At 48.3% G+C, this 25448-nt stretch overlaps 1 protein-coding gene across 3 annotated transcripts in view; it reads right to left on the bottom strand.

Annotated features, from left to right (window-relative positions):
• Positions 1-25448, bottom strand: part of OLFML2B (olfactomedin like 2B) — a 40340-nt gene that overhangs the window by 13106 nt on the left and 1786 nt on the right. The window contains exons 2-6 of one of the 3 annotated variants that reach the window (XM_028488714.2): positions 23683-23946; positions 21588-21695; positions 8875-9051; positions 3544-3775; positions 1159-1695 (exon numbers count right to left, since the gene is read on the bottom strand). In XM_028488714.2, the coding sequence (XP_028344515.1) occupies positions 1159-1695; positions 3544-3775; positions 8875-9051; positions 21588-21695; positions 23683-23946 (1318 nt within the window). The remainder of the gene's footprint in view (positions 1-1158; positions 1696-3543; positions 3776-8874; positions 9052-21587; positions 21696-23682; positions 23947-25448) is intronic. The other 2 variants (XM_028488715.2, XM_007116663.4) reach the window with 2 other exon arrangements.

Genomic DNA, 25448 nt, shown 5'->3' with positions numbered 1-25448 from the left:
TAGCCAGGTCTCATTTCCTTTTCTAGTTGTTCCTCCCCCCACCCTCGCCCCCGACACCACACACACACACACTCTCACAGTTCACTGTTCTCAGAGTCATCTTGTGGCCATGGAGCTCCCAGGCACAGAACAGGGCTGTATTCTCTGTGCTTCTGGAACATACCCTGCTCCTTTAGACCTAATAGTCAGAAGAATTCTCTACTTAGAAAACTCCTGTTGGGGCTTCCCTGGTGGCGCAGTGGTTGAGAATCCGCCTGCCAATGCAGGGGACACGGGTTCGAGCCCTGGTCTGGGAAGATCCTACATGCCGTGGAGCAACTAGGCCCGTGAGCCACAACTACTGAGCCTGCGCATCTGGAGCTTGTGCTCCTCAACAAGAGAGGCCATGACATTGAGAGGCCCACGCACCGTGATGAAGAGTGGCCCCCGCTCGCCACAACTAGAGAAAGCCCTTGCACAGAAACGAAGACCCAACACAGCCAAAAATAAATAAATAAATCAATAAGAAAGAAAACTCCTGTTCATCCTTCAAAACCCAGTTCAAAGAATACCTCCTTAGAAAAGCTTCCCCAGCCTTCTTAGCAGCCAGGCCAAGCTGCTGCTCCCTCTTTCATGTCTCTGTTTCTCCATTCCTCTGTTACAGCATTTATCACATGATGCCACAATGTTTCCATGCTTTCTAAGGCTGAGGGCTCGTGAGATTTTCCCCTGGGGCCCACTGCACCGGTTATTCCCCTGTTCCCATTCTTATTATTCTGGGATTCCTCTGCCCACATAAGAATCTATTGTTAGTTCATGGCCTGCTAAACATACTGCAGAAAACTTAGTCATCACTAAATAACTAAATACCCAATACCCATCACAAAGCCTAGTACACCAGCACTTGACAAATGTTTATAAAATTTATTAATGAAGCTGAGATCTTGGCTCCATTAATTTACTTACATTTTAGAAAGGAGTTTCCCACTCTTATCACCGGCACATTTTGAATACATAGACCCTAGATGTTAAAACTGATCATTGGCCAAAAGGTGTAACTCCACTTGCCTTTCTTTATGAAGCAGTTGGACCATCTGAATCCCCACTCTCCTTTCAAGCCATTTCCAGGCTCTGCCCTTCATTTGAGCAGGAGACCCAAGCCAGGTAGAATGAACTCACCTATGACATTCCGTATGTCATCTTCTTCCTCGGGGCTCAGGGTGGGGCTAAGGGGGGCTGTGCCCTGCCCAGCAGTAGCATCTTTTCCCAGTGAGTCTGTCCTGACTGGCGGGGGAGGCACCGGGGCTGTGTGCGTAGCCTCTACAAATGCATCCTCGGGAGCCACTGATGGAGGCGCTGAGGCTGGAGGTCGCTGGGTGGCTGTGTGGGCCACGGTTGTGGCTGGTACCTGAGTAAAAGGTTTAAGGACTGCCTCCCCTGTGGGATCTGGAAACACTGAGGTGGTTTGGAGTGGTGTTGAGAATTTTTCAACTGAGGCAGAGAGAGTAGGGTCAGGGACGCTGGCAGCTGAGGTCGAGGCCTGCGGCTGTGCAGAAAGCAGGGCTGTGGTCTGAGTGTCAGCATCAGTCGTCACAGCAGCATTGTGACGGGTGGCTACTGGCCTCCGGGTGGCACTGGTCAGCAGGTGCTTGTGTCTCAGAAGCTGATCTTCAACCAGCAAATCCATTCCGTGTTCACCGCTGAAAAACTCATCTTCTGGGAAACAAACACAGGTGCATTTGTGACGGGGGAGAGGAACTGGGGCATGTGGCATGTGGCAGATTAATGAGGGTTTCTTTCCTCAACGTGATGCCCTGATTTAGAGATAGAGCCCAGGTGGGATTTAGAAGAAGCCGGTGAAAAGGAGCACAGAGGGAAGCATTTCCTGGAGGGTCTCTCTGAATAGTCTACTGCTATCCTCCACCTGGGACCCAGGGGCCACCTAGAGGACGCACAGCCACGGGCTACGAAACCTGGGAGGAAGTCAGTCATTCATTCAGTAGGTTTCTATGGAGCACATGCACAAGAACGATGAGCAAAAAAAAGATCCTGCCCTCGCAAAGCTTCTATCTAGTGGTGGAGACACCAAACAATACATAGATTGTACATTTGAAGGTGCTATGAAAAAATGTCTAGTAGGGTGAGGAGAAGGGAAGGAAAGAGAAACTTGCAGTAATGGATAAAGGAGTCAAGATGGGACTCAGTGGGATGGAGAGATGAGCAGAGGCTTGAAGGAGTGAGGGAGTTAGCCAAGCAGCTGTCAGGGGAAGAGTATACTAGGGGGAAAACAGCAGCAGTGCAAAGGCCCTGGGGCCAGAACATGTCTGCCGAGGCTGAGGAGCAGTGAGGTGGACAGAGGTCAGAGAGAACACGGGAGCCAAGTCATGTGGCGTTTGGCTGTTGTGTTTGGACTTCAGTGTTTATTCCAAGTGAAATGGGGCAGTCTGCAGGGTTTTGAGCAGAGAAGGAATATGAGGAGGCAGAGATTTCTTAGGAAGGACACAAAGAGGTCTAACCACAAAAGACATAATTGTTCAACTGGATTTTATCTGCTCATCAGAAACACCATTAAGGAACTGAAAATACAAGCCACGGGCAGGAAGAAAATATCTGCAATATGTACGACTGACAGGACTTGTTCCAGAATATAAAAACCCCACACACCAATTATTTATTTATTTATTTTGGCCACGCTGCGCAGCTTGTGGGAATCTCAGTTCCCAGACCAGGGATTGAACCCGGGCCATGGCAGTGAAAGCGCCGAATCCTAACCACTAGACTACCAGGGAACTCCCACAAATTAATACTTTAAAAAGGCTACAAACAGTTAAAAATGGGAAAATGATTATGCCAGCGACTGGGTGAGCAGAAACTGTAAGAAGGTAGAGGCAGAGCAGGTGGATGAGTCAGGAGGCCGCTGAGAAGGACCTGATGGGAGGAACTGGCCCTCGCTCTGGCAGAGTGGAGAGAGAGGAAGAGTGGGGCCTCCTGGGGTGCTGGGCAGGGAGAGACAGCAGACAAAGGAGGGAAGAGGAAGTGTTAGGGAAACAAGATAAAGATGAGGTAAAAGGGAATATCTGTTTTCTGTGAAAAAATAAGAGAGACAGAGATAAAAGGGGTCCAGCATGTGCTGGAGTCTCGGTCAGGAAGCCCAGGGCCCCTGGACAAGGAACAGGTGGGAGAAGCCCACTGTGTGGCTGTGAGTGAGTCATTCGCCTCTATGCCTCAGGGTCCTCATCTGCGAATGGGGAGGACTGGACTCCAGGGCACTGAAGTCCCTTCTGGCTCAGCCATGTTCTGCCTTGTGGTCCTCTGCAAGCCCAGAGAAGGCAAGTGACTTGCCCCAGGGCGCTCAGCAAGTTGTGAGGAAAGGCCATAAGAACTCTGGATAATTTGTAACTGCAGGGAATTCTCAGGTAAGTGAACTGGCTCTGCGTGGCCACAGTAGTAATCAAACTGCAAAAAGGGTGTGTGCCTCACGGGAAGTACACCTCCACAGGGTCCAAGTGGTGACTCCGTCCCTTGCCCTGCCTCTGGGGGGCGGCCCTGCTGACCCCAACTCACGATGCTCTTCGATGTCATTCTCCTCCTCAGGGTCCTTGGCTTTGTAGTAGGTAATGCCCCGAATGACGGTGGGCTTGGAGGCCGGCCGGCCCCTCAGGTGGACCTGCCTCTGCAGGGGCCGCTGAGGCTTCACCACCTCTGGTGGAGCCAGTGGCCGCGTCTGCAGGAGCTTGATGGAGTTGATCTGCTGGGACACGGTTTCTTCCTGAAGAAACCTCTCTTCATACTGCTCCTCAGAGGGGACACAAGGGAAGGTCAGGTCACTCGTCAGAGAGGCAGTGGTCAGGCAGAGACAATGCTGGAGCCAAGGCCATACTAATAACAACAGCTAATCCTAAAAGCACATCCTAAGAGCCAGGCATTGTTCATCTTTTCATCAGCCCTATGAGGTAGGAACCATTTTTAATCATTTCCATTTACAGATTGGGAAACTGAGGCACAGAGAGGTTGTGTAAATTGCCCAAGGTGCCACAGCAGGTAAGTGGTAGAGGCAGGATTTGAACCCAGGCTGTCTGGCTCCAGACTCTGTCTCTAACCTCCATGCTATACTTCTCAGAGAGTGCAGTTGTCCTCTCAGCTCTGGCCTGGGGATGCTGGGTGACTTAGATCTGGTATCAGTTGTTTCTAGTGAGGTCCATGTGGCTGGGACATGAAGGCTGAGGAGCAAGATGCATACCTCAGGATGAATCATGACTGCTTTTACTTATGCTGTTAGAACAAACTGCCCCAAGCCCTCCCTAACGAATCCAGAATAAAGTCCAAAGTCCTTGGCCTGGCACTGAGAACTCAAATCGACTTGACCCAGCTCAGCATCCTTCTCTCTTGCTCCACCCCCCAGCGCCGACACCCCCGGTACTCCAGGCACTTGGTTGACTCCTGAACTTCTTGGCTCTCCTGAGCTTCTGGGTCTTTGCTCAGACTGTTTTCTCTGTCTGGAAGGCCGTTCTCTTCCCCCCCACCACCCATATAGCTATTTCTTGAAATCAACCCATTTTTCAAGGCCTGGCTAAAATCTCAGGACCCCAAGGAAATACTCCCAGACCTTTTCATTCAGAATTAATCTTTCTTTCCCAATCATCACTTTGCACTTTGTGGCAGAGACTTCCAAGTGACTACCCAAATCCCCTGTCTCCTTGTTCCTGACTTAATGAGAAACTGGTTTTGTGGGTGTGGTCATGGGACTAAGTTCTGGTTGGTAGGGTATAAGTAAAAGTTGGTGGGAAGAGCTTTTGGAGAAGTTTCTTAAGACGTGGGGCTGACTCAGCTGGAAGGCATCTCTTGCACTCTTCCTCATTTCTCTGGCCAGGAGAATATGGACAGGATGGCTGGAGCTGAGCAGTCATCTCGTGATCATGAGGGGATTTTGAGGATGGACATCACTAATGACATCTTGCAGCTGACTATACCAGCCCTGGGCCACCTGCCTCCAGAGCTCTTCTACATGAAACAACAACCAACCCCTCTGTTGTTTAATGCACTGTATTTCGGTCTCTTACTCAAAGCGGAACACAACTCCTAATGGATGCAAGTCTGTACTTCTATTGTACCACCTTTCTCAGCCTGCCTTCCACAGGCATTATTTAAGGATGTTGCCTCTGTTGACTGAGCAACTGGAAGTGTAGAGACCACCTCTTGTTCATCTATAATTCCCCTGGGTAAGTGCTTGTTAAGTTGAATTTCTGAATCATAACAAATCCCAAGCAACCATCTACATTTGTGACTAACACTGGGATTTTTGTCAAATCAAATGATGCTTTCAAGTAGGTAGCTGATGACCTGGGCATCTTGATGGTACCACCGAAGTCCTCTGTGATGGTTCTGGTCTCATGGAAGGACCACCCTGTCCTCCACAGAGCTACTGCCTGGGGACTGAGCTCTTGTGTCCACAGTGTGGCAGAGTCTCTGGGTCCTGCCTTGGTCCATCTAGTCATGTCCCCTCACCCAGGATCACAATCGCCCACCTGTGAAAGCAGAGGGCCTTGGGCACAGGGCCTGTGAGCTAGCTGTGCTGAAAGTCAGAGCCACTGGACAGGGGGTCCAGCTCCTGAGGGGCAGTGGCTCCAGCTCCTGAGGGGCAGTGGCTCCATCAGTAAAGCATGCAGGACCTTCAGGTTCACTGAACATTAGCTGGCAGGGATCCAGCTATCACGGCCAACTTTCTCACTTTGCACAGGAAGAAGCAAATCAGGCTCTTGTTTTGACCTTTAAAATCTGGCCTGGAGAAAACCTACAGTCCTCACACCCAACCACACCCCAAGTCTATACAGGTTTTCCCGAGACAAGAGAGTTTATCCAGATGGCACAGCAGACATGGCAGCTCCTGAATATGTGTTCCTTGCTCCCCTGAGCTGACCGACTCCTGGAAGACAAGGGACACTTTCTGACAGACTCCCCTGACTGGGGCCAGAGCGCTGCCCAGAAGAAACAGGCAGATCTGTGCCCCGGGCAGCCCCTACTCCTGCTACCTGCCCCTCTCTCACTTCCCATTCTTTGCTGGTGAGGAGACCTCCATCAGAAGCTCAGGGAATACTTGGCTGGTGCTGATGACGTTTTACAGAGCACCTATTATGGCCAGACATGTCCCGTTATATTATTTTCAACCCTTAAAATAAGGGGGCAAGGTAGATATTATTATCCACATTTTACAGATGAGGAAGGAGAGGCTCAGAGTCATTTAGCAACTTGGTTGAAGGTCAGTCAATTAAGTGGCTGAGAGGGGCACTTAGTAAGTCATTCGGCTATTAAATAGGCCCAGGGCTGCCTGCCTTCAGAGCCTGTGCTCTACCTTACATTAAAGCCACATTGTCCTCAGCTGTGACCACAGGACTAACTCATTTGCCATCCAAAAACTTGTCTACATCCCCAAGTCCTGAGGGCCATGGTCTGGCTAGTGCCCAGCAGACTTGGGGATCCCTCATTTCCCATAGGAAAGAGCTGCCTGGGAGGCTGACAAGAGGCCCCAGCCCTTGACTCTGACGCCGCGGGCCATCTAATTGCCAGACTCTGGTTTCCCTCTGCATTGCAAAAGCAAGTTGTCATTTCTTCGTGGCAAACCCCAGGAACTGTCTTTAATCCAAGTTCTTAGGGATGAGCGGGAACTGCAGCTCCTTCTTCCAGCCAAGAAGATGGAGCAAGACCACAGACAGCCTCTGCCAGAGAACATATAATTTCCTTGGATTCGCTGGCTGCACTGGGAGGCAGTGGCCCCCGCAAGCTTTGATTTCCTCTCTCCGTTAAACTGTTGTATGACTTCAACTGCTGGTGTCCCAATTTTCCCAATCCTACCCTACCCTCTCCACTCCCAACCCACCCCCCCAGAGCCCCCTGCCAACCTTCCAGGCAAGGACCTTCCTGGAAAGAGGCCTCCAACAAAGTGCCATTCACCATTCCAAGAAACCCTGACATCATCTGTAAGAACCCTGAAAATAACAGCCAAACCCAGACACCCCACTCACCCCCTTTTTCAGCACGGGGTTCACTAAAGAGACAGACAGATGCAAAGGGAGAGGGAGATCCTAGCCTTGCCTCCTTCACCACTTCCCCCTTTCCAGTCCCACCCTGGCCCTGGCTCTGCCCACACCCCCCTGGTTTGGGTGGATTGTGCTAACTTCCACAATGTGTGAATGGAGATTTCAGGAGGGAGAAAGTTTTGCTGAGCAAGGAGAAAAAGAGTTTGGTGTGGTTGATTTGCCTTCAGGAAATCTGAGCTGGGTTCCTGAACATACCACATAACGTGTCATCAAGACAACAGATGGAATTCTCGAGCTCAGCCGACTGGGAAATTGGAAGCCAGAGAGGACAGGGAGCGCCTAACTCTGCTGGGCTGCTGGGCCAGCAGAGGATGCCATACGGGCTGCCATGGGAGCCGCAGGGCCCCAGGTGTGATGCGAGGGTACCTCCAAGTTCCCTTCCAGCCCAGAAATGTCTTTTGGCTCTTTGGTTTACAAACTCAGACCTGCTCAGGGATGACCCACCAAGCAGACTAAACACACACTCAGTAGCTGGCATGTTGGGGACACCCAAAAATGAGAATAAAAATAATTTTTGAAGGAATATGATATTTCCCCAAAAACCCCATCAAAGTAGTCATCATGGGCTAAGCCAGAAAATTGGCCTTCCTTGTACTTATTTTCTGGGTTGGAATTGGTTTTATTTTGAGTTACAAATGGGGCAGGGTGCAGGCACCATACTCTCTTCAGGGCTTCTTGCCTGCTCTCCTGCCTTTGGAACACATGACCCCAAGGTTCCCCAAACCCACAGCTGCTGTCTGCTTGGCGCCACTTTGGGGAGTTTCTTTGCTCAAGAGTTCCAAGCCCACATGCCTAGTCATTCTTACTTCCTTTCTTACCCCAATTCTTAATGACCCAGGCAACAGGATCCTTCGTAGCAATGCTTCCCAGCCCTTTTCAATGTCACAGCACATACAACAGCTCAGGGGCTCTGAAAGTCCCCGTCCCAGGCCCTGCTTCACCCACACCCTGCCCGCCTGCCCCAGGCTGAGGGGATCCCTCAGTGGTTCACCTGGAATCCACGCTCTGCCGTCCACCACCAACCCTTGGCCCAGTAAAACTGAGCAAGACCCCTCTTAACTGCTGCTATCCCATGGTTGCCAGGGACCCCTCTTATAATACTTCATCCAGACCTGCCTTGCTAATAGCATCCACACTCTTCAAGTCCAATACATTAAATAAAATAACACACGTAACTCCTGAATATTAGCACATATACATAACTTAGTAACTAGAGCCAAAAGAAACAGGTATCAAATGAGGACGTATTTTTAAGCAAATAGGTCCTTTGGCATCACTCAAATCACATTAGATAGTGTTTCATTTCATTGCACAGGTGACTTTGTGTTCCAGACAACGCTGAGTGGGAAGAGGTAGAGGTTTGAGACCCCTATCACCACCTCCCAGCTGAGCAAGGGAGACTGAGCATTCCTGGATCTGTTTTCTCATCTGCAAAGTGAGGATATTGATCTCTGCCCCAGCCTGCCTTCCAGAGGTGTGGTGAAGACCACATGGTATTATGATGAAAGACGTAGTGCTCGAAGAGGCAGGATGGAGGATAATAAAAAGAATGGGGCCTGAAACTCAAAAGACCCAGATTTGAGTCCTGGCTTCAGAACTCACTGAACCTCTCTGGGCTTCAACGTTAATTAAGTACAATGGGGTCAACCCCTGCCGCATCAGACCTATAGAACTGCTGTGTAGATGAAACGAGACCATGCCCATGGAAGGACTGAAGTCTGCAAGCTCTATGCACATGGGAGGTGCTGGGAGTATGATTTCTGGGGGTCTGTGGTCAGAGCCCCTGGAGGCTGGGCTGTACCTCGGGGTGGGTGTAGGCTGCAGCCGTATCCCTCTGCAGGGCCGAGCGGATGTCCGGCATGCTGTCTAGGATGTTACTGGAGCTGTTCTCTTTGCCTCGCTTGTTCATCTCAGTTCGAATTTCTTCCACGTCCTCTTCGATTTGTTCATTTTCCTTGGTGAGGTTTTTAGAAACTTCCTAAGAGAGAAAATTTTAAAAAGAGAGTCCTTTAAAGTGCTTTGAAGACAAACAGGAGGGAGATAGCAGCCAGCTTCTGCTTAGAGCACAGAGACTCAACAGACAGGCTGAGACATCAGCCAGAAACAACTGGGGCCCTCGAGTGTGTCCAGACCTGTGCTGAGGACCGGAGCTCGGTCCCAGGCGGCATTTCCAGGGCAGCTTGGCTCCAATATGTCTTCTGCTGGAAATGCTTTCCAATACCACCACGGCTTTCCTAATAATAACACTGCCATGTCCCTGGGCTACTGGGACACCTGTTATTTTTCCATCCTTTGTTCACAGTAAGCTCTTAACCAGTGACGAGTAACATTACAGAAAAATTCCATTCGCTTGCACCTCTACACACGTGAACCAGTGGCTCAGTTAATGAAAGATGTTCTGAGCAATTTTAAAAGAGGTGGCCAAAGAAATCTACATAGTCTGCTCTTCTAATGAGCACAAACTATTCCCCAGCACTTTTTTTTTTTTTGTGGTACGCGGGCCTCTCACTGTTGTGGCCTCTCCCGTTGCGGAGCACAGGCTCCGGACGCGCAGGCTCAGCGGCCATGGCTCACGGGCCCAGCCGCTCCGCGGCATGTGGGATCCTCCCGGACCGGGGCACGAACCCGTGTCCCCTGCATCGGCAGGCGGACGCGCAACCGCTGCGCCACCAGGGAAGCCCTCCCCAGCACTTTTTAAAGGTCTTTTTTTCAATTGAGATATAGTTGATTTACAATATTGTGTTAGGTTCAGGTCTACAGCAAAGTGATTCAGTTATACACACACACACACACACGTATACATTTTTCAGATTCTTTTCCATTATAGGTTATTACAAGATATTGAATATAGTTCCCTGTGCTATACAGTAAATCCGTATTGCTTATCTACCTCATGTATAGTAGTTTGCATCTGTTAATCCCGTATTCCTAATTTATCCCCCTCCCTTGCCCCTTGGGTAAACATAAGTTTGTTTAATATGTCTGTGAGTCTGTTTTACATATAGATTCCTTTGTATTATTTTTTAGATTATACATATAAGTGATATGATATCATATTTATCTTTCTCTGTCTGACTTACTTCACTTAGTATGATATTCTCTAGGTGCATCCATGTTGCTGCAAATGGCAATATTTCACTCTCTTTTTATGGCTCCCCAGCACTTTAAAAGCATCATTTATATAGGAAATTGATAGGCTGGCTTTAAACTTTCCTATTCACACATAAAAAGTTTCCCTAAATGGCTTGGTGAATTAGGCATGTTCCAGACGTAGCTCATACCAGAAAGGACTAAAGCTACATTTCAGTCAACCAACACTGGTGAGTACCTCCTGTGTGTCTAGGGTACCTTATGACAGAAAGAAAGCCTCTAATTCCCCTGGGGTTCTTGTCCTGGGAAGGCGGTGGGTGCCGTGGGAGGACAACTGTAATGGGGGAGACAGGGTCCACGCTGCCGAAAGAAGATGACCAACCATGTCAGGTTCTGTAAGTGCCAAACATGGGTTCAAAGGGGGGGAGTGGACTAGAGGCATGAGAGGCAGCATCCTGGAGAAGATGAAGCTGACTGTGATCTGAATCTTGGACAGCTGTCAACAGGCTTAGAGGTATCCTTTCTCCTCTAGTTATTCTTAGAGAAGTTTACTGCACTGAGATCTAACATTGTCCAGCGTTGGCCCCCATTCTAAGGTTTCCATGAGCATCTGAATTTTTAAATGTGATGTTCTCCTTTGAGCCCTGTTTATGAGGGCTATAGAGGAAGTAACCATGGAAGAATAGAAGATGCATTTACTTTTCATCTTTTTTTTGACAGACAGACATGAGAAGTGCAAAAGCTCAGACATTGCCGGGCACGGTCTGCAGCCTGGTAAGATGCTACTCATGTCCCAGAGGGAAGCCACGGTGGCTCAGAGTTAGGGGGTGTGCAGGCAGATGGTGACACCCAGACACTGTGGCTCCAGTGGCCCTACGTGGGCTGCCCAAAGGAGCCCACGACATGATTGTTATAACTAACCAGGCTCTAGACCACTGGCCATGCTATTCTTACAGCATTTCAGTGCACGCCAGATTTTGAGCACTGGAAAAGGCTGAATGTGTCTGTGGGGCTAAGGCCAAGCCAACCTCTCTAAACTGCACAGAATTAACTATGAGAGCTAAAGCCCTTGAGAAGGGGTCTTGTTTCAAGAATACACAGAAGTGGTTTTACTGGGGGTGCAGTCATTCCTGATAAGTGTTATCAGGGTCAGTTAAGTACAGTGGTTAAGAGCGTGGATTCTGGAGGAGACTGTCTGGTTTACATCTCAATGGTGCCACTGCTAGATCTGTCATCTTGGTCAAATTACTTAAGCTCCCTGTGCTTCGTTTTGCCCATGTGTAAATTGGGGTTAATACTAGCACTTGCCCTATGGGTTGTTCTGAGGATTAAATGAGTTAAACTATATGTGGAAGTGCACGGGGCATACTAAGTGGTTGTTATTTTTCATAGAATGTTATAGCTGGAATGGACCCCAGAACTCAAGCCTAACCCTTCATTTCACAAATGAGGAAACTGAGGCCCAGAGTAAGGATGTGATTTTTCCCATGATCATTTTTAAAAGTGGCAGAACTGAATCCAGCACCCAGCCTCTTGGCCCTTGCTTCTTCAGTTCACTTGCTGGATCACTAAGAACACCAGGAGAGGTTCCTGGCACTCAGCCAGCTCTCAAGCAGCACTGAGCGCATCACAGGGGCCAGTGAACACTGTCAGTTTGGTTTCAGGATATACGATAGGATATGCACATACAGAGACATAGAAAAATGTTGGATTCCCATAAATCCTTGCTACTCAAAGAGACCAGCAACATAGGCATCACTCCATCACTCAGGAGCTTGTTAAAATGCAGAAGCTCCCACCTGACCCACACCCGCTGAATCAGAATCTGCATTTTAACAAGATGCCCAGGCAATCTGCATACACATTAAAGTTTGAGAAGCACTGTCTTAAATGTAGGAAGCTTGGGGTAAAGCTAATGGAAAGGCGGCCCAGATGTGTGAGAAAGACTGTTTTGCAGGAACCAGGTGCTTTCTGGGGCCGACAGGAAAAGTTCCTGGTGCCTGAGTGGGATTCAAGCATTTCTGTACATCTATAAGCGCCTGCTAAGAGCTGCACCTGGGCATCTTCTCCTGTAACTCTCACATCCTGTGACAGGTAATGAAGCCCCAGAAGGTTCAGGGGTTCGATATAGTACTTCTTCATTAATGCACTCGTGAGTTCAGCCCTGGGCACTGAGGGTAAGCCAGGCCAGCAAGGATCCTGTTCTGATGAAGATCACACTCCATGAGGGGAAGTAAACAATAAATAAGAAATAAGGGAGAAAACATCAACTAGTGAAAAGTGCAATGAAGCAAAGCAAGTCAGAGTGATGGGACAGATGCAGATTCTAGCTCATCGGCAAGATCAACGACACTTGTCTAAGGTGGAGACTGAGGCATGTCCACAACTGCTGCCCAGCCATGGCCCTAAGACCCCTCTCTGGGTGGACCCAATGGTTTGGCCTAAGTAGCCTAAATCAAGATCCCATCTAATTCCTGAACACCTCAAAAGAGTCAGCATTGGTCCTTGCACTTGCTGCAAGGCAAAGGGGCAACCCCACAGATTTAGCCCCTGCCCTCCAGATTTTGGGTTTTCTAGGCCCCTGGAAGGCTCCCCTCTCATTGATTTAGAAATGCCAATACCCTTTCTGGTTTTAGTGAGGAGCTATTATTCTGAGTTTCCACAGAGGAGGGTTTGAGACAGGCCTGGCCCTGAGACCCCGGAGGAGCAATATTCTTTATTCCCCTCAAGGGAACAGCAAAGCCCGCCAGCCACCTGAATAAACACCAGGCTGGTGGTGGCATCACCCCATCGGCCTGCTGGGCCAAGCCAGCTGATGTCCCCCAGGGCGGCAGAGCAGCAGCCAGCCACCCCTCCCACTCAGCCACCTCTTCCCCAGGCGTGCTGGCCTTGCCGGGCTCCCCACTCCTCCCTGGGGCTCTGCCTTCCTCACACCAAGGGCCTTTTGTGGGGTACATCTCAGGAGGCACCGGGGATGGTGCCCACACAAGACACTCTCGATCCTGCCCTGGGAGAAGGGTGAACTCCATGACCTCATGCCTCTGGCTCTTCCCCTCTGGGACAGCTGCAACTGTGACATTTATGGTGTGTGCAACTTGGCTCGTGCATGGCACTGGCAACGTGGCGGAGGAAGTGGGAAGGGTGCCTGTCTGCCAGGGGTGAGCACACCACATGGTCCCTGCCAAGGATCCTGGTGCTGTGAGGAGGGAAAGCAGGAGGGGAAAAGAGCAGGTAGATAGAGGGCTGGCACAGAAGGCAGGACACAGCCAGCCAGGGCGATTAAAGATCTGGGAACTGTGTCATTGTCCTTGGGCTAGACAGAGCCAAGGAAGTGAGACGTATTCACAGAACAAGTGCCATGTGCTGGGGGCATGTAGTAGGGCATTGGAGGGTACCTACTGAGAGCAAGCCCGCATTGCCACTTGGGGACAGGTGTCCTGTGCTGACCACAGTCAGATGCACAGGTGCCAGAGGGGAGGAAGTGTGCAAACTAGGCAAGTCCCTGGGAAAAGGGGAACTGGATGTAGGTGGAATTGAGGGTCCAGCTGGCAGTCAGCACTGGGCAGCACAGTTGGTCAGAGGACAGCTTTAACGAGCCATGGAGGGACAACACAAGCAGATATGCAGACTGGTGCAATGGGCATGTGCATGTTCCAGGGAAAGGCTGTTCCATGGGCACAGACTGTGTCCTGACCTTGTCCAGCTATTGGACAAGTGTGTGCATGCCTGGGTGAGACCATGGGGCAGCTTAAGCCAAAACTGTTGGGACCCGAGGGAAAGACAACCAGAGTTCAAAGGTCTATCAGCTCTCTGTGGTCTTGTTTTCCCAACCAGAACCAGGGACGAGGTGTGGTGGGCAAAGTGCTGGCTCTGGAGACCAGGTATGAAACCCACACCACAGTCATTACCTGGTTTTATGTAACTACATAAGGCAAGTGATGGGACCTCTCCAGGCCCCATCAGTTAGAGGAGGAAGGAATAATGATACCTACCTCACCAGGCTTGGTTTGGAGAACGAATGAAGGGCTGTATGTGGCACAGCGCACAAAACAGGGCTTGACACGCGTCACCGAAGGTGGAGTGGGACGGACTCATGGGACCTCAGTAGCAGATACACAGGTGGAAAAGGGGAGGGGAGCTAAGGTTTGGTGTGGCTGGGACAGGGAAGAAGGCGAGGACCCAAAGCTGGTGTGTTGTAAAGAGACTCCTGTAGAAGGAGACTAAGCAAGATGGCAGCTGAGCCAAACCATGGCCCCAAGTCATGCAGCGGGCATGTGCCCCCACTAGTAGGTGGCTGGATGTGCCCAAGGCTCAGAGGCAGATGGCAAAAGCCTGAGGACACAAGGAGCACGGTTCCTTGTGGGAGTGAAGTGAGATAGTGTGGGAGTAACCGGAGCTGGTGGGAGGGCTCGGAGTTCCCATAGCTTGCCCTGCCCTTCCCCCCTCAGAGCCCTCCAAGACGCGACTAGGACCAGGTGGCCTGGGACGGACACCCTAGGTGACAGCTGTCTCCAGCCCCTATAAGACAGCTGGATGGGGAGAGCAGCTAGAAACAGCTGGTGCTCCAGCTGACAGGACAGGCAGGACGCAGCACAATCCCTGACCACAGGGCAGGCCGGCCTGGCTGCATGGGGCGGCCAGCTGACGTGTTCAATCACTCCCCCAACCAAACAGCTGTTGAGCATCTAGTCACATCCACGTTGGGCTAAACTTTGGCAAACAAAGATAACTTAGACCCAGGTTGTCCTCAAGAAGTCCAGAGCCTGGAAGATAGTCAAACAAGTAAAGAGCAAGAAGTCCCAGGCCTCTGATGTTGAACCCCATAAATACAGCCACACACTCCCTCACATCCTGGCAGCTGCAAGCTATTCCTAGGCCAGCAGATGGAGGGCTGAGGCTCACACCTTAAATCCCTTTAGCCAAGAAGAAAACCTTTCATGCCACCGTGACAGATTAGATTTGAAGTATATATAAAACCCAGGAGAGGTTATATATTGACCTGAACCCATACTAAGACGTAAACCGAATTAAATAACGTTAGAGCTGAAATGTATCTTAGAAATATTATCTCCAATCCTTTCCCTTTTCACAGATGAGGACACTATGGTCAGACAGGGTGAGTGACACTCCTCTCCAAGGCTGCACTTGAGTAAGGAGAAGAGTGAAATGATTTACAGCAAACCCTTCTGTGAGTGCAGATTTGATCAGGAGAAAGAGTGAGCACTTGGGGTGTCTTGATGTGAGTGGAGGGAGGGCAGAGAGGAGAGGCTTGGAAAGAGACAGTTCCCCTAACTCATGGCCAGGCCTGCACAGACAAAAATTACATTTTCCTATTAGTTGGTAAAAAGATATATCCCCCAGAGTCAGGAATGATCCTTTGATCTTGCCTTCCAGACCAGAAACACAAAGGCCACCAAATCCTTATGTCTGGGGGAGAAGCCCTCAGTAATGCTTGTGCCAGCACATTCTGGGGAGAGGGCCAGTTCTGGGTCTGGTAAATCCATTGTAGACTTTAAATCCCATTTGGACACACCATTATCAGAAGAAAAAGCTTCAGATGACACACAAGGTTCCACAGTGCCATCTGTACTCATGGATGGGGTTTGCAAACTCCAGCGGGTAGGTGCGAGAGACACACATACACTTGGGCAACAGAAATCACACTTTGGGAAGCTTGTAGGCATCCGTCTATTTTAAGAGCCTGGGATATGCACCCACATGTATACAAAGGCACATGTGTATACAGTCACATCCAAGTAATTATAAATGTTGCCAGTTGTACTGCAGCTAAGTGGAGGTAGGGCATTTCTTCACAAAGATTTGCAATTTTTATGGGCATGACTTAATTCAACTAAAGGCTTGATGCTAGAATAAATTATTTTAATGACCTATCCCTCTGTTTGTCTTTTTCTTTGCTTGGATAATAAATCTACTCCTGGAAGCAGTACGTGGTACTAGGCCTGTACCTCTGCCTCTTGTCCTGCTGTCATCAGAATCCATTTTTAGGCCTGGGCAACCTACAAGTCTTTGTGTCTCTGGGTGCACTCAGCGCTCAGAGCAAAAGTCTTCTGAGCTGAATCTGTGCCAACGCCAGGTCTACATGTAATGAATAGGGTCTGCCTTTGCCTTTGGAAGCTACAGATTTTCCTTCTAGACTTCTGGTTCCTATCTCTCCTGGCACCTATATTCTGTGCCTACACCCACCCCAGCTCCAATACATACCGGTCCTTCCTGCATCCCTTTTCCCTTCCCAGCCACTTACAGAAGAGTGTCAGCCTGGATCTACCACATAGAAGGTTCTTGGACCACTGACTACCTTGGATGTTACTTCTACTTCGACAAGTTCTACAGGAATGCCCGTGCGGTTTCAGGACTCCACTAGAGGAATAGGAAAGAGGTTTTGGGGGTTAAGTTTGTGGCACACAGTGAAAGGGTCCCACTAAGATACATGCTCCAAATTGATAAAAATTAGAAAGTCTGCCAATACCAAGTTTCGGTAAGAATGTGTGCGGAGCGTTCACACCCTGCTGGAGGCAACATGAACTCGTACTACCACGTGGGAGAACAGCCTGGCAATACAGTCCCTCCTTGGTCTCTGCAGGCGATTAGTTCCAGGACTCCCCACAGATACCAGAATCCACTCAAGTCCTCTATATAGAATGGTGTAGGATTTGCATAAAACCTACAGACATCCTCCTGTATACTTTAAATCATCTCTAGATCACCTATGATACCTAATACAATGTAAATGTTATGTAAATAGTTGCTGGCATATAGCAAATTCAAGTTGTGCTTTTTGGTGCTTTCTGGAACTTGGGGGGGAATATTTTCGATCCCCCCAAAATTTCTGTGGTTGAATCAAATTGTAGGCATGCATCTATTTTAAGAGCCTGGGATATACACCCACACGTATACAAAGGCACATGTGTACACAGTCACATCCAAGTAATTATAAACGTTGAATTCCATGTGAATTCAAATTGGTTGAATCCACAGATGAGAAACATGTGGATGTGCAAGGCCGACTGTATCCCCTAAAGTTGCCGATAAGCATAACTCATAGCCCAGTAGTTCCATTCCTACTTACATATCATAGAGAAATGTATGCATGTATGGGATGTGCATATAGAGGGATGCCCCTGGGGTTACTATGAATTACAAAACTAAAAATAACCCCCATATCCGCCATCAGTGGAACAGATCAATAAATTGTGGTATAATCTCACGCTAGAATACTACACAAGAATAAAAATGAATGAACTACAAGCCAAAAAGTGACATAGGTGAGCATTAAAAACATTAAGTTGAGTGGAAGAAGCCCAACATGCACACACATAGACACGCACTTCTGTAGAATTCTACATATTTAAAGTTCAAAAACAGACAAAACTGTTGTATTTAGGGATGCATCCTTAGGTAATGAAACTGCAAAGAAAAGCAAGAAGATGATTAACATAAAGTCAGGATAGAGGTTCCCTTCGGGGGGGGGGATGTGAATGGGAGAAGGCATGTGGGGGGCTTTTGGGGTGTTTCTTGAGCTGGGTGCTGGTTACATGGGTATTTGCTTTATGATAATTTGCTAAGCTGTACATTCATTGTTTATGCACTTTTCTATACATGTGTTATTTTTCACGATTTAAAACAGAAGCTCAACCAAAATCACTCCACCAAGAAGAGCTTCCAGAGCTAATTTTACCAAGAGGTGAAATTCTCAACAGTTCAGATTCCATTTCTCTCTCCTTTCTTCCTCTTTCATCTGCAAATGGAGTTTCCATTCTTATATCCTCCTACATAGCTGAGGTGAATGTATACACATGTGCGTGCCTACTTCTTCTGCCAAGTATTGATCTTACTCTGGGCAAAATGTCCCTCCAATGTGACCCTTTTGCCTGGTCTGACCTCCAAAGAGCTCTCTTTGGGATTCAAGAATATTCAAAGACCAGGAGCAGAGTTTCACTCCCATTCCTCCTGCACAGCCAGGCTGGAGAAGGAGTGTTTTTTCCATTTACCCAACATTCTGCCTTTTCACTGCATGCAGACTGCAGACAGAGTCAGCCAGCAAGAGCCAGGAGACGAGTGGCTGGACTTGAAGCTGAGAGACATGGCTCTGGTCTGTGGGCCCAGGGCCCAGACCCAACTGTATCTATTGTCACACCAAAGTACCCTGTCATCTTGGGCTACCTGTTTGGGGAAACTTTCAGTGGAAAATTTGGGGAACTTCTCTAACTTAACTTTAATCCTATTTAACAGGATTTATGGGGTATGGCCATGGTTCTGCCTAGAAATTCCCTTGGAAGAGCTATTGCTGTAAGTTCTGGTTAGGAAAAACTGATGCTCCCAGGGCAGCCAGCAATGATTTGAAGAAACTTATGAGGTTGATTAGAAAGAGCCCTGAGGAGCCAGGAACCAGAAGGCCTGAGCTCCAGCCTATACTTCACTAGCACTGTGACTGAAGGAAAGTCATCTAATTTCCTTCGGTCTCATATCCTGTCCAGCTCACAGGAACTAATAAGAGAAATGTATATGGGATGCTTTAAAACCACAAATGCTACACAAATATAAGGGATGATGATGATTATTATTATAAAGGTCCAGTTTTTGCTACTAATCGTTCCACAGTTTTGAAAAAGAGGTAACTCTCATCGATATAACTAAGGTTGGTTTGGGCAAAAACCCAGTGACTGTATGACTGCACAGAAGATACATCCTGCTGGATAGTGGCACTGCACCAAATTCACCCACACTCCTACCCTTTGCCAGCAGGGAGTGCTCAGCTGCTAGACAAGGCTGGAAACATTATAGCCCTTGAACAAAGCTCAGCCCACTGGCCTTCTCAGAGGCTGAGTGCCTGACCTTGGCCTCATGAACACTGTGTTCTACCCCCAGAGCTATCTTTCCCAGGCTGTGTTCTCCAGACAGAATGAAAAACATGTGGCTGCCAAGGTCAGGTAAAGGCAGAAGAGGTGGCTGTCACCCCTGTTCCTGTAGAAAATCAATCTTTTTTTTTTTTTTTAAAGGGGCATTGCACATTTGGATGGTTCTAGGGGCCAAGAGAAAGAGAGGCACTTTCCAACTTTGAAGGTCCAATGGGATCTTGGTTTAATTCCTTTTGAACCCATCTGAAAGAACCAGAAGGTGGTTTTCAATAGCAGAAAGAATCCCAAGCCTACGTGAAGTCCATTGGTAGTAGGATGGTGTTGATCATTCCGAATCCCATCATTCCAGCTGTCAACATCAGGAAAGGAGAGACTCGAGATGCCTAGTGGCCTGATTCTCTTCGGGAGCCCCTCCAGGAAGACTGGGGTGATAAGAGTGGACTGCCATGATCCTGTTGGCCACCTTGATCTGCCTACAAGCTTGGGCTCCAATGTCCTGACCCCGCTCATTAGACCTCGTAACTGAAGTGACTGTGGACCTACCAACCCTCCCAGAGCAAATGGCCATGTTCAGAAAACACTTCATCCCAGCACCGGGGGAGCTAAGGCTAAGGGTGAGTTGAGAAGGATCTGGTGTTCACTTTCTGGGAACATTTTTAGGAGTGTAGGGAGTGTGCTGAAATCAATCTTGAGACCACAGCGTTTGATCAGCCTCGTCCCAGTTCTCTTGGCAAAGCAACAGAGGGACATTTGCCCGCACTCACTCCTTGGTCATAACCTGAGTGCTTTGTTTTATTTAGCATTTCAAAGTGTTTACAAAATGATTAGCTCAACTTTTATCTCCTCAGCAATCATACAAAGTAGGTAGGGGACCTTTCCCACTTCACAGATGGAGAAAGTGAGATATGGCTGCTTGGTAATGGCAAACAAAGAGTAATTCACTCTGTCTTGACTCCTAGTCCAGTGAGTTCCCTTTCTGTCACACTAAAGATCCTTACTTTTTTCTCATCCTACTTACTAATCACCCATCAGGGAACCTCAGCTCCTCCATGAGAGACCCACAAAAGCCCACTTTTTCAGGAGCAATATATTAATATGTTTACATTCATCCCATTATTAAATTTACCACTTATATAAACATTCTAACATAGAGAACAAATGTATGGACACCAAGGGGGAAGGGGAGTGGGTGGAATGAATTGGGAGATGGGGATTGACATATATACACTATTGATACTATGTATAATGTAGATAACTAATGAGAGCCTACTGTATGGCACAGGGAACTCTACTCAGTGATCTGTGGTGACCTAAATGGGAAGGAAATCCAGAAAAGAGTGGATATATGTATACGTATAGCTGATTCACTTTGCTGTACAGTAGGAACTAACACAACATTGTAAAGCAACTATACTCCAATAAAAAATGTTTAAAAAATTCTAAAAATTAAATAGTTTTCTACTTGAAGCAGCAGCTCTTTGAGTCACTGTTTCAAATATCCATTCCAGAACTGGATGCCAGTCGAAGAAACATCCATAAGCTTCTTACCAATCAGGCTGAATGATGATCATTCTTTTTCTGATAACTAAATGACTTCTTATTTATATGTTAAAGCATTACAGCAACAAAACAATGTCAACATGATTGTTTATAATGACTTTTATCTCCCATCACCATATCACACACCAGCTGAAAACCATAGCTACAGCTATGCATCTCTCTAGAACTCAGTCATACAAATGAGGTATCTCTGTCTATGAAAATTAAATTACTAGTCTATTCTTCCTGTGGGTGATCAGCCTGAATGTTTTGCAATAGGGAATATTAGTTATTAGTAATCATTTTTATGTCTTCTTTCTCTAAAATGGATTTGAGATGGTTTACACCCCCCAACACACACACACAGAGGCATGCACCAGAACAGTTTTTAAAAAGAGAAATTAACAAACATATACCCAGAAGAAACATGACTCCATCTTTTTTTTTTTTTTTTTTTTTTTTTTTTTTGTGGTACGCGGGCCTCCCTCTGTTGTGGCCTCTCCCGTTGCGGAGCACAGGCTCCGGACGCGCAGGCCCAGCGGCCATGGCTCACGGGCCCAGCCGCTCCGCGGCACGTGGGATCCTCCCAGACCGGGGCGCGAGCCCGGTTCCCCTGCATAGGCAGGCGGACGCGCAACCACTGCGCCACCAGGGAAGCCCATGACTCCATCTTAAAACTGGAAGTAAGATGCTTATTGCACTTTTACATTTTATTTAACTCTGAGTTCCCTGGAAGTCAAGGGGAAAATAGATATACATTGGTTATATGGTTCTTATATATGAAAAAAGAAGGTATTTACATTTATATTTCACTATTTCTCTTTGTCACCAACAATTTGGCATGATTTTGCATGAGTGTTTTATGTTTTGTGTATATATTTTTCTTTGCAAAGAATAATGGGTTAAAAACAGCCAGGGTACGTGCTTTCTGAAGAAAAGAGTATGGTAAGTTTGATGCACTTTGGGGCCTGATCAAGAGAAAGATATGGAAACCCAGACTCTTCCTTACCTCCTCTAGTTTGTCCACTCTCCCCACCAGTTTGGTGGTAACCGAATGCAGTTTCAGGAGATCCAGGCCATAGAAAGCTCCTTCCAGCATGTCTATGATGGTGGAGAGCTATGAAACAAGGGCAGGCGTTAGTCCAAGCCTGGGGCAGACAGGTCCAGAGGGAGACATTTCCTTTTAGGTCTCCATGTTGGAGGCTGGACAGGGAAGCCACTAGCCAGAAGTTGAGAGGTGGCCCTCAGAAACCAGCACTTGTGTGGGTGGGCACATAAGCAGACCCAATGGCGTAGGTGTATTCTGTCTATTGGAATACGCGGGTAAGAAAATGGGAGAATCCTACAAGAACAAGTCAACTGAGGTCTGGACAGCTTCATCAAACTGTTTATACTTCTTTTACTAAGTCCATCAGTTGCATGCGTGTCTGTCTTTCATACTAGACTGTGAGCTCCTTGGAAGTAGTGCTATGTCATCTTCATCTTCGATTACCCGTGATACGTAGTACAGTACTTGGCCCATAACAAGTGATCTGAAAGACTCACATGCATTGTCTGCTGAAGTCCCTGGAAGACACCAACAAGCTTTCCCTTAGCACTAAAAGCAAACCTGCCCCTGGGGTAAAAGAGACCCAGTGGCCCATCTTTGAGGCGGCAAGTTGTCTTAAGGGTACCCAGCTCTCTCAGTTTTTTCAACACTGTCCTTCCTGCCAGTACAGAGCCACTGGGAGGAAGGTGGCTGAGGCGCTGGTGACATCCAGGGCTTGCAAAGTGCAGGTTAAGGAAGCAGATGAGAGATGCTTAAACTGAGCCTCCCTGCCAAGGACCATCCCTGAAGAGTTTGTTGGACACTATTGTGCAATCTCTGCTCCTCCAATAACAGCTTTTCTAGTAGATGAAGAATTCAACGTATGAAATGCTTATGTTTAGAAGATCTCCTTCCTCCCCCTCAGAGGAAGGTAGCTGAATCCTGGGTAAGGGCCAAGGGAGGGTAGCTGATTAATATGTACTGTGATGATTTTCTGATTCCTAAAATTTTGCATACTGTTGTTCCAGAATCCCCCAAGAATCCAATCCTATAACTGGGTAACTGTGCCTTCGGTTCAGAGATTGTTTCGCGGCAGAGCTGTATTTCTGAGTGATGTGGCTGAATCCTGCAACACTCATTTTATTGGTAAACCCTACTCTGCTTGAAGGAATATCAATGATGACCAGTTACCGAGTGTGTACCAGCTGCCGGCGCAGCAGTAGCACTTTACATGGTCATTCATTAATGGAACTAGTGTCTATTGAGCCTCAACTATATGTCAGGTATTGTGCCAAGTACTCAATAGTTGTCATTTCATCGATTCTCAAAACAACCCCCAAAGGTAGATGTTATTCTTCCTACTTTTTAACTCAAGGAGACTGAGGTCAGATCGGGTGAGTAACTTGAGTAGCATCACGCAGCAAGCAGTAGCAGAGCACTGATTTTGAACCCAAGTCTGACTCCAAACCAAGCTCATCCCACGACCCCCTGCTGCAGATGAAGAGAGGAGGGCAGGAATCAGATGAAGCCCTCAGCTGACCCACTGGGCTGCCCCAGGTAGGGCCTGAGCTTCCCCACCCTGTGAACCAGAATTACAGGATTAAAGTCTGATGACTGGACCTAGAGCAGGCCCCAGGCCTCTTCTTCTCTGGGTCACCCAGCCCTTGCACTGAGGACTAAAGGCTCACTTCTCTCTGTGTGTCTGGTGTGTCTTTGGGGTGCTTCCTGTGCTGACAGCAAATTGTGGCAGTAACTCTCCTGGAGAAGAATGCTGAGTTCTTTTGGCCGGCTGGGTCTGGCAGCTGCTCCCAGGCCCAGCCTCCTTGGTTCCATAAGAGAGGCGGGCACACTCTGCTCTAGGCATCTCCCTCAGACGTTAGAGTTGCAAATGACCAGTTTGTCAGATCATCAGCTTTGGGCCCACACGCAACACTCTCAGGCCAGGGCCTGACCTCCTTTAAAGGCTAAAACAGGGCCCACTTACTCAAAGGCCTACAATCCCCAGCAACAGCCTTGCCAGACTCATGGGTCCCTAAGGCACCCTCTCACCCAGGCATCAACCCACACCAGGTCCTACCTTCAAGTCCCGGCTGTCTGCCTCCCGAAGCTTCTGAAGCCTGAAGTCTCCCTCACAGGGATTAAGGGCGGATGGCGGTGCAACACAGGCACACTTGCAGGATGAGCCTGAGGTGATGGTTTCCACAGTGTAGAAGTCTTCCTTCCTGGAGGTCCCCTCGTTGACCCTCTGGCAGGCGTCTCGGCCCAGGGGTCGCACTACACACTTGCACTGACAGTCCGAGCCCTCAGACACGGCCTTGACTTTGTCATAGTCTCCGAGCAACTAGACAAAGAGAGAGAGAACAGGTTGGGGGTGTGCAAACACAGGCATCAGTTAGGGTCCTGAAGAAGGCTCTCCCTTCACTTTGTCAGATGTCCTGCTAGCCAGAGACCTCAGACAGCTCTGATGTGGAGTTGAAAAGGTCATCGCAACACAATTTGCTGACTCTAGCATTTCCTGGGAGGCACTCAGAGTTCAGCTCTCTTTGTTTATCTTGGAAAGCTGTGCATTTCTCAGGGGGCCTTAGCCTTTCATCATTCAAAGGAAAAAAACAAATAAGCCCCATCATTCTTCCGGTAGTCCTTGCCTTAGCTAGAATCCAGATTTAGATTTAAAAAGGAAAGGAGAAGGGATTGATGGAGGGATTGGAAAACTGACATTCCAATTCTAAGACTACTGGCTTCTGTCCTCCTTCATTCATTCACCATTTATTAAGTGCCACCTTGGGACTGAGCTAGGTGCTGTGAGAGGTAAAGCAATGGGCCAGACAGAGAGACTGCTCTCAAGGAGCTTACAGTGCAGGAGATATATAAATAACAGTCACACCAATTAGGGAGTGTTAAGTTCCCCTGAAGTGGGAGTGCAAGGGGAGCTCAAACAGAGGGCCACAGAGAGTGTCTCTAGCCGGGCACCAGGGAAGACTTCTTGGAGGAAATGGTATCTGATCTGGTCTCAAAGGATGGGTTAGATTTGGGGAAAAGAAACTGGGAGGAGAGAGACAGATCCAAATGTCAGTAAGGTTTACTCAGCCCAAGGGTTCGTTTGGATCCTAGAATAGCTTCTGCACCCAAACCCCAAGACAAAGCCAGGAGAGAAAACTGGCAGCACTTGCGGCTTCTACAGTGCTAAACATTTCCTTCTGAGTGCTTGCCCCTGCCGGCCTCCCCAGGCAGGAAAACACGCAACAGCAGGCTTTCTGGAACCACGATCCTAGGCACTTGCTGGGGAAAAGGCTCCTCCCCAGCACCTCTCCAAGACATCCTACATCCCTGAAGTTAGGGCTCCCTTTGTGGGCACAGAGAAGGGTTCCCTTCATTTGACTAAATGACCCCGTCAGGCAAGCTTTGAGCTTGTTGGAGTGGATATGTTCCTGGGATGCTGTCGGAGTGGGGAAGAAGTCTCGTTATGTTTTTCTTACAAGGGTTGGGTTTCTGCTAATCCTAACATTTGTTTTAGGACTGTTGTCAAATGCAGAATGGATCAGTGGAAGGAGGAGCTGTAGCTCAGGGTGACTTAATTGGCCAGTCTTTCTGTGCTGATAGTAAATCATAGCTGTCTGCTCTCTGAAACCCTGCCTAGATTCCTACATATCCCTGCTCTGAGAGCTTGGGTGGATTCCTTTCTTTCAGGAGGCTCCAGTTTCAGGAAAGCTTTTGTTGATGGTCCTCCAGAGCCCCAATGTGAAGGATTTTTATGTCTTTTCGATTTGGGGGTCAGTGTGAGGTTATGGGTGAGTATAGGGCATGTATTAGCATAATTATTAAAGGAAGGGTGAGGAGACTAGT

The sequence above is a fragment of the Physeter macrocephalus genome, chromosome 4, assembly GCF_002837175.3.
Source record: "Physeter macrocephalus isolate SW-GA chromosome 4, ASM283717v5, whole genome shotgun sequence".
Lineage (NCBI taxonomy): Eukaryota > Metazoa > Chordata > Mammalia > Artiodactyla > Physeteridae > Physeter > Physeter macrocephalus.
This window is presented reverse-complemented; position numbering and strand designations above follow the sequence as displayed.